Source organism: Nuphar pumila, chromosome 4 (genome assembly GCF_984573655.1).
Source record: "Nuphar pumila chromosome 4, dmNupPumi1.hap1.1, whole genome shotgun sequence".
NCBI classification, from domain to species: domain Eukaryota; kingdom Viridiplantae; phylum Streptophyta; class Magnoliopsida; order Nymphaeales; family Nymphaeaceae; genus Nuphar; species Nuphar pumila.
This window is the reverse complement of record NC_143252.1, coordinates 10,285,341-10,294,891: the sequence shown is the minus strand read 5'-3', so window position 1 is coordinate 10,294,891 and position 9,551 is coordinate 10,285,341. Positions and strand designations below refer to the sequence as shown.

Genomic DNA, 9,551 nt, shown 5'->3' with positions numbered 1-9,551 from the left:
CGACCATACATGACCATACTTGCATAACATTATTATTAACGCCCTCCATGTTTAGAAAGTCCCAGATATACATTATCATTGATCACCCATAAACCATAATAATCCAATTAATAGTGAAAGCAACAGCAGCAGCAAATTATACATTAATAATTGAACCAATGTAAGAAAATGACTCATATTTAATATGTTTGCATTCCTCTAGAGATAGAGAGAGATAGAGAGAGAAGCATGTCAATGAAGGCAATGAGCCATACTGCTGACCTTCGTCGAAGGGGATAAATTCATCAGTTTCTCACAGCATCCCTCTATTGAGAGAGAGAGAGAGAGAGAGAGAGAGAGAGAGAGAGAGAGAGAGAGAGAGAAGCATGTCTTATGTCCCTCCCCACCTCAGGAATTGTGCTCTTCCTCACCCACTCCCCTCATCCAACAATTCCAACAAGCCAAAGCCCCTTTCAGAGCACAATGACAAACCTCTTTCCCCTGCACCACGCTTCTCCAGGCCGTCCCCAATCGTTCCCTCGGCCAAGAATTCGGATCCTGCCTACGGTCGGAGGGCCATCAACGGGCTCTCTACGCCCGACTCCGTCTTCCCACAATGGCAGCCATCTGACAGAGTTCTCCGCTGGACGCCAGAGCAGGTGAGAGCCTTCTTGGTGTTGTGTTTTGGTTTTCTTGTTCTTCTTTGCTGTTTCTGCTTGTGGGTATGGGCGTCAGTTTGTTTGATGGGTGACGAGTTTCAGGCGTTCTTGTTTGTTGGGTGTGAGTATTTCGTTGTTTCCTCGCTTAGTTAGGGGTTTTCGTTTTTTTCACTGGTATTGAGTGAGAAGGAGATGGGTTCTTTGAATTTCTTGGGCTGTTAGCTTTTGGTGCATCTTTTATGAATTTGGGTTTGAAGTTTCCGTGGGAAGATTGAATGCCAACTAGTAGGGGCACAGTACATGCTCTTTTTTGCTTAATTTGCTGGGGTTCTCTTCTTTCTGTCTACCAAGAAACCACGCAGGAAAGTCTTGATTGCTACTGTTATCGGCTCCGAGTAAATGAATGATAGATACTTTGTTACCACAAAGAGTTAGAAGTTTTCTGCGGTTTGGATTTGAAGCAGTATTGCGAAACCGACTATTGAGAAGTATCTGTTATTTCAGATTGCTTACATTTTTGTAGTTTCAAAAGAAGATTAGTTACATTTTCTTGGTTACTTGTGTATGAGTTTGATCATGGACTATATCTATGATTAGGCGGATCCTGTTAGCATAATTGATTTTCTTACGCTTAGCTTTAGTGTGGATTAAGGTAAGCAGGGGATGGTGAATACTTGTCTCGGGGTCCATGGAGGTAGGCCTGCACAAAGCTCGGCTCGTTTGAGCCCGGACTGGGCTGGTCTGAGAGGGTAAACGAGCCGAGCCCAGGCTGGTCATTATAAGCAAGCCAAGCTTGATTGAGCCTGCAAGCCCGATCAGTCTTCTATTACAATTATATAGATATGTTTGACTGCATGACAAACAAAAAAATAATCCTATCCATTAGGCTGCGGCATTCGACATTTATTCAAGAAGGTGCGGGTTTGAATCCTTCTCCCTCAAAGTTTATGAAACAGTGTTTTCTTTTCATTTTCTTTTTTTAATTTAAATTGGACCATTAGGTCCCCCGAACTGAGCCTTACTTGAGCTAGCTCAAGTTTCACCTAAGCCGAGTTTGAACAATGTTGTTCAAGCATGGCTCAAACTCAAGCCAAGCTCAGGCATATTGTTTTCTAACTGAGCAGAACTCCTCAAGTCCAGGCTCAGCTTGAGCTCGTCTGCAGTACTACATGGAGGTATCAGAAGCTGTCAGAAGAGTCCCTAGAGGTAATTTGCTTGATGAAGTTTGAACTGTTCAACATCAAGTCCTGCAATATTCAAGCACTTCATTTATGTATGTGAAGTTCTGAACTTAATATTAAGAGTTCCACTGATATGAGAAATGCTTGATAGATTTCAAATGAAGTTAATTCATCTATTTGAAAATACATGTCCAAAAAAATTTGTGGATGTAGATGTGCGCATTTCTGCATGAACAAAGACCGATAAGAGTACTCTAGGATGAGTTCTGGCATCATCCATCTTTCCGTACTCGCATTCAAGCAGAAAATTGCAATTGGATGAAGTTACAGGGGAAGGATGTGTTATACAGGTTTTTGAGGGATTGGCTGTGCCCTTTGACTTGTACTATTTGTTGTTAACTTTATTGTTTAACTGCCTCTTTGTGAGGCGTGGGAACTTTCCCGCACTTTAGGCGCCACAGGCCTGCCTTGTCAAGTGGAGCCTTCAGAATGTTGACTCGGCAAAACTGATTCATCCATCTGCATCATAGCTTTCTGCGTGGGATCATTAATTAGAGCTTTCTTTTTGATGAAAAAATGAAATATCCATAATGTTATGTAAGGTTTGACTTTGTTGCCTCTGAGTTTTCTTAAAAGATTATGATCACTGCATGAAATTATTGCATACTCTCAGAAAAAGAGAATAAGGTTTTAATAGTTCGAGTTTCCAACAAAACTGCAGGTAATATTGTCGTTCCAATGCTAAAAAATAACAGCTTCACAACCGAATCATGTGAAAAACATTAAAAAAAGTCACTAGCACTGTCGGTTAATTTGTTTATCATTCTCAATAGCTTTGAATTTCTTATCATTTTTGAGGTATGTTGTTAAGTTTTCCTTTCCTTCTGTCATCAGATTGAAGAGGTTAGAGTGCGGCTAAATGTTGACGTGACAGTTCCTCCTGACACTGCTCCTGCTTCTGCACCAATAGAATCATTTACTGACATGGTACATCCATGCTTAACTTATCTTATTTTTGTATAATTGTATTTTGTTTATTTGTACTTTTAAAGTTGTGCTGACTAACATGGCTGTTTTTGGGTTAAATTTTTTCAGTGTTTACATCCAAGTATTATGAAGGATGTGAACCTTCATGATTACACTAGGCCAACTTCTATCCAGGCACAAGCTATGCCGATTGCTCTAAGTGGGAGGGATCTCTTGGGCTGCGCTGAAACTGGTAGTGGCAAAACAGCTGCTTTTGCCATTCCCATGATTCAGGTATCCTATGTGGTTTGGTTTTTGCTATATAGGTCCCTTGGGCCTTCTGCACTGTGAATTCAACCATAAAGTTTTCAATAGGTTTTATGAATTTTAAGTCCCTGTTTGCAGCACTGTTTAGCTCAACCACCCATTCGTCAAGGTGATGGACCTTTGGCACTGGTGTTGGCTCCTACAAGAGAACTTGCCCAACAAATAGAAAAAGAGGTCAGTGAACCTTATTTTTATTATGAAGTATGAACCTAAATATATCCTTTTATTAGTAAAGCTTTGTATTCCATAATCAAACTGGTATAGAAAAGGCTCATTTATATCATTGGTTTACGTCATAAAATCTAAACCAGAAGTTACAGTTTGTAGTTGCATGACATATTATTTCTCATTATGCCCATTTAGTTCTTCATCTGACAGGAATAATAAAAGAATGGTGTTTCTGTAACATTTTTTATACCTGAGCATTTGCTATATTGTGTCATTTTTTGTAAATTATCTTGTGTGCGGTGGCCTGTGCACATAGCAGTCACTTCTTAGTCATGAGGATATCTGTTTATTAGACAAGATTGGATAGGCACTTGGTAGCATACTGCTTTCAGGCAAGCAGAGTTCCTTTGCAAACACGTCATCAACCAAATGCTGTTGCTTTTTTCCAATGTGGGAGTATACTTTCTTTTGTTCATTTTTGCTCTGTATCTGTACCCTCAGATAATGATTGTTTTGTAAATCTATCTCAGAGGTGTTGTCAAATATTGATTTTCTGTATGCCCATAATCTTCAAATGGAAATCCTTGGCAAATTGTTGATTCTAGTTTGTTAATAATCAGTTGGATAGAAGCTTTAGCATCATCTTGGTTGTCTTATTTTGTCAGTGTTTGTCATGCTTGCCTATATTTTTAGGTACATAAAAAACTTAATTGCAGGTTGTTTTAGTGTAACACCCCAAAATTTTAACCTAAAATTTTAGAGAATTTTTTTTCTTTAAAAATAGCAAAAACAAACATTTCTTTGGGTTAAACATTCTGGGTGAGTTACAATATGATTAATCATCCTACTGAATCAAAATGTGAATAGAATCACTATCAAAATTTAATTCATTTCCAGTAATTTAAAATTTACATCAGTCTTTTAATTCAAAATAAAAAGATTGTTTTTCTAAAACTATCCCCGGGAAAGGAAAAGACTGGCGCTCGACGCCGCCCAAGCATTCCACATCCGCTCCGCAGTTGCATATTATACTTCACCTGAAACCCATAAAATGAGTTAGACTTGTGAAAGCCTCGTAGGAAATGCTATTCAGTACTAGTAAATTAAAACAAGTATGCAAAAGAATATTCCTACAACTCACACATGCAAACATAAACCATCAATTTAAGGATGCGTACAATGCAATGCTTCACACGATTACCAAACACACACTCTCGCATATTTTTTTCAATTATAAGCAGTTATATATCCATAAAGAGTTAATTATGTATGAGTAGTTAAGGATGTATGTACTTACCATTGCAGAATGATCGACTATCTATGCATGAGTGACTTAATTATCTTTAATTGGATTTTCTTTTTAAATGATGCATGCTATGATTAACTAAATGCACAATCAATTTAAGTTCTTACTTCGCTCCGTAGGTATAACACATGCTTAAACCTGGATCAGGGCCATGACGCAGGTAATGTATTCATACAATTGTGGCTTTGATCTGACCGAACACTTTTCACCAGTTCTGGGTGAGGGACGACCATTATCGAGAGAGAACTCCCAACACCATCATCCCGATGCATCAGACTTTCACTCATGAGTTTCTTACTATCCACCATGCAGTCTATTGTAAAGGTTTTTCTTATCTTCGTGGCTGAAATGAGTAACCTTTCGTGCTCAAAAACTTTATCTACGAAGCCATATGTACCACTTATCCTCTCCTTATAAGCATCATACTTTAGTGCAACATGATTAACCTTTTTAATTCATTAAGTCCTTGCAATTCACACTACGAATCTAATTTAAAGATTTGGGCTCCTTTCGGGCTCATGGATGCACATACTTCAAATGTAAATTTAACAGTCATGCATTATTGCACATTTTTACATTTTTGACTTTAACATTCATTCATCAATAGACAATGATCATACACAAGTAGATGCATCCATATACATTCACATTCTATGCACATTTTATTCACTTCGATATTAATTTGCAATGAAAGTCATTTTGTGCAACAAACACCATATTCAAATCGTGCCCCTATTTGGACACTCAATACCTGCATAAAACCAGTGTTGGAATTATATATGTAGTAACATTCATTTCAGAATAAGATCAGATTCGAATACCGGTAATGTGTCACATTCTTTGCTATCCCGGTCCTTATCCGGTTCGGGACTCGTCAGACTCTCAAATTGTCTTACTGTTACGAATGTCACAGAGCTGTGTATAGTCTGCAAACAGAGCTTAATTTCTGATAGATTGTAAGAAATTTTGTCATCTTTCCGAGGCCACAAACCATTTGTAAAAATTCCTTCGAACGAGGGAGATACGACTCATTTAGTGTTCGCGTATACTTTTCTATTTCGACTGTTACTGTTATGTGCACAGTTCGAGAACAAAGGTTAAAATTTCACAGATTATATAAAATTTTGTTAGCTTTCCACTACAACAAACCGTTCGTAAAAACTTCTCCGAACGGGGGAGATACAAACGATTTATCGGACATATGTCAGGCCGGTTATGCAAAATTGCGGCTAAAGTGCATTCGGGTAAGCTACTAACACATGAGCATATGCTTTAATTTTTTTTTTCACAAACCTCAATCCACTCATGACTGAATTCAATTAAGTCTAACAATATACGTATTATCAGTATAGGGTCACTTACGTATCAATCACACAAACACAACCATTTAACTGGATAAATGACCCATTAACCCGAAAGCGATTTCCTCAGAAACACTTTCGGTGTTTTCCATACAATAGGTGAACTTTATATTAATACTAAATTTTCTTTCTCACATGATTGATAGTATGGTTCACAGATTGCAAGTGATATCTGAAGGCTGTCTTTTTTTTTTTAAATTAACAGTCATTATACTGGAATTTATCACACCCCACACTCAATCCGGAACGCCCGATTAAACTTGCGTTACGGTCTGTTCAGTGGGCGTGAACATCACAAATTCTGGATCAGTCAAGTTGTATGAACTGTGTATGGTTGGATACGTCTGAGACTGATATGGACCTACTTATATCTTAGGCTTTGGACTGATCCACAAGTGGATCAGTCCCTTACGGGGTCTTCGAAATTGATTTTCGGAAATACCCGCTCTTGGAACTTATCAAGTAACAAAATAGTTTTTTTTTTTTTATTTCCAACTTTACTCATGTATTATCGATTTGGTTTTTCATTCATATATATACACTTTATCTCACACAACATGTGGGTCCTACACTCAAACCCATTTGTGGATATGCGAACCAAGTGCCCAAGTGCACTCTCATGGCATGCCACACATATTGAACGTGCTGAGGCAGGGCCGACCCATCCTTGCCAGGGCTGTGTTTAGTATGGACAGTAGCACGCACAAGAACATAAAATTCTAGTCGGTTTTTGTGTCTATGTACAACAATACAACTAAGAATATAAAACTCCTTATGATATACCTTTAAAAGTCTGAGTATATGCAACACATTAACAAGCAAACATTCAATATGGGTAAAATTTTTATGGATACCAAAAGAGAAAATGTAGTAATGTATGCTGTCCAAAAAAAATGCTCAGTATTGATTCATGAGCCAACTACACTGATCAGATTAATGACACACATATCAGACTAATTACTATTATATTAAATTAATGGTTCAAAGGTCAGATTAAGGACATACAACCAGGTTTGTTTTTATGAGTTCAGGCACAGTGAAAATGCATGGGTTTGTGTGTATAAAATACATGGTTTTGGATATAGCAAAAAGATGCATAAACCAAACATAAGCAAAACACATGGTCTGATCACAGCTAAAAGTACCTACTCTGGACTCGTGCATAAACACATAAATTTGAGCATTTAAAATAAATTAACATATAAACCCGAACATGAACGGGGATGCAGAGATTTGAGTATAGAGAAAATGCATATATTTTTTTAAAAGACTACACAGTCATATATGCATGTATACATGTGTATATATATTTATTCAGTCCATTCCTTGGTCTATGCTCATGGCTGGTCCATTTTTGAATTGGTACATCAACTTGGTAATCGGTTCCGAAGCCCGATTCAAGCTCAATAGGTCGAAATCTACATCGGTTTATCATGGATAATATTCGATGTATGATTTCACTTATTCAGCCTCGGAATATGCTCGTGCATACGAGCTTCGATCTACGAGTATCAAATAGAATCCTCTACCTTGAATATGCTGAAACCGAAAACCAATACGTGTGGGCTGGTTCTCTTGCTTCACAGTTACTTCGTTTTAACAAAGATCGTTTCTTTGGAGAATAAAAGGGAGAAAGTCTGGTCCAGAGATGGAGAGAGGAAAAGCAAGGGAGGAAGTGAGAGGATGGTAGAGAAATTAATGAGAAGAGAAAGTGAGTGTTAGAGAGAATATTACGAGAGAATGAGGGGCCATATGAGGGTACCCTTTTAAAGGATGTCAAGGAGTTTCCAATCCCATATGGCAAGTTCACCCTCTAGGTAGACTTCTTTATTAGTTTATTATTATTCTTTTCTTGTTTTTTTTTTGTTAACTAATCTTAAAGCTGAAGAAGATGGGAAGAACGACTCACCTCCTAGGATATTTCCACAACTATGTGAGAGGATGGATGAAATCCAAGACTTACCTTACCTCTTCTTTTATTTATTTATTTATCCCCTCCTTTCCTTACCTAGGTCATATAGGTCCTCTACACACAAAATCATGTCAATGGAAAATAAGGTCAAACTTTACTTTAACATAGACCTAGTTCAAGTAGGTTATTCACCTCAATGTACATCTATTTAGGTAAATCCTTCCAAAACGCGTGGGAGGGATTTTTCACACTTACTTTTTATCAAACTGACTTCGAAGTATGATATTTTTTTTTTCTATATGGAGTCTACCAATTACATGAGAGGGATAAGATTTTCAAAACTGACTTTTTCATTTGCCTAAACTAAGTACGTCTCTTATAAAATACCTAGCTTAACTTAGTTGCTTTTAGTTAATTAAGGTTTACTAATTATTTTAGCTAATTAGGGCTCTATTTAGTTTAATTAATAAAATTAATTATTTTATTAAAAAAGGCAAATGAGTGGGGATGTCTCACCATCCTTGGATCTTAGTTTTACTTAATTAAATAAATTACAAGATCCCAATCTATTTATATTCTTAAATTGAATTTCAATTCTAATTAATTCCTAATTTAAAATCCTAATTGGATCCAAATCCAAATTAGATCCAATTCTATTTAATTTAAATCATATCCAATTAACTTCCATACCCAATTCCACACCCAAATCCAAATTTGACTTCCTAAAATCCAAATTCAAATCCCATATCCAAATTCACCTTAAATTGTATTTAAATTCTAAATGTCAATTAAGCTTAAATTAACTTTGAATTTCAATTAAATTTCAAATCCTAATTCAATGGTAATTTAATTTAACATGTAAATTAAATTTCAAGTTGGCATTAAATAGAATCCTGATTTTACTGAAATCAAATATTGAAAAATTTATTTATTTATTATTTAATAATTTTAAAAAATTCCATATTCAATTCAAATTCTTGGTTCAATTTCAACAAAGATTCAAATTATTGTATAATTCAAATTCTGAATTAACATTCAATTAAATCTTAATTTAGATTCGAACCAAACCCAAATCCAATTATAATATTCGAGACATATTTATTAAATCTGAATTAAATCCAAATCTGATCCGAATTCAAATTCTCAAATCGAAATCCAAATTCGATAAAACTTCAAATTAAATCCCGATTAAATCTGATTAAAAATCCAAAACCCGATTCGGAATAAATTCCCAATTTGGAATTTATTCTGAATCCAAATTAAAGTTCAAATTGTGATTAAATGTCATCTTAGTTTCAATAATATTTTGACACTAAATTCACCTTTATTCTTTGTAAGATATCGAAAATTCGCGGGTTTTACATTTAGATTATTTAATGTGTTTTTTCTTTCATTATCTTTTATTATGGTTTTTAAAGTTCTGGTCACCTAGCTTTTTGCAACCTTGGTCAAGTGCTTGTGAATTATTAAAGACTTGATAGACCTGATTTTCTGTATCATATTCACGGATTATCTCTTATGTGTTTTCCAGGTCAAGGCCTTCAGCAGATCTCTGGACTCTTTCAGAACGGCTATAGTTGTTGGTGGAACAAACATAGCAGAGCAGGTAACTTTTGCATCATAACTCTAGTGTGATGCTTGTGTTCATCTGGTCCGTCAGTCATCTGCTTATCTTTTTAGGTGATTTATTAC

General features: G+C 36.1%; 1 protein-coding gene across 4 annotated transcripts in view; it reads left to right on the top strand.

Annotated features, from left to right (window-relative positions):
* The first annotated feature begins 209 nt into the window (after window positions 1-209).
* LOC149839333 (DEAD-box ATP-dependent RNA helicase 20-like) overlaps window positions 210-9,551 on the top strand; it is a 76,545-nt gene continuing 67,203 nt past the window's right edge. For 2 of the 4 annotated variants that reach the window (XM_090002467.1, XM_090002468.1), the window contains exons 1-6: window positions 210-638; window positions 1,763-1,844; window positions 2,714-2,806; window positions 2,915-3,079; window positions 3,191-3,286; window positions 9,391-9,465. In XM_090002467.1, coding sequence (XP_089858593.1) covers window positions 373-638; window positions 1,763-1,844; window positions 2,714-2,806; window positions 2,915-3,079; window positions 3,191-3,286; window positions 9,391-9,465 — 777 coding nt within the window. In that variant the 5' untranslated portion in view covers window positions 210-372. The remainder of the gene's footprint in view (window positions 639-1,762; window positions 1,845-2,713; window positions 2,807-2,914; window positions 3,080-3,190; window positions 3,287-9,390; window positions 9,466-9,551) is intronic. The other 2 variants (XM_090002469.1, XM_090002470.1) reach the window with 1 other exon arrangement.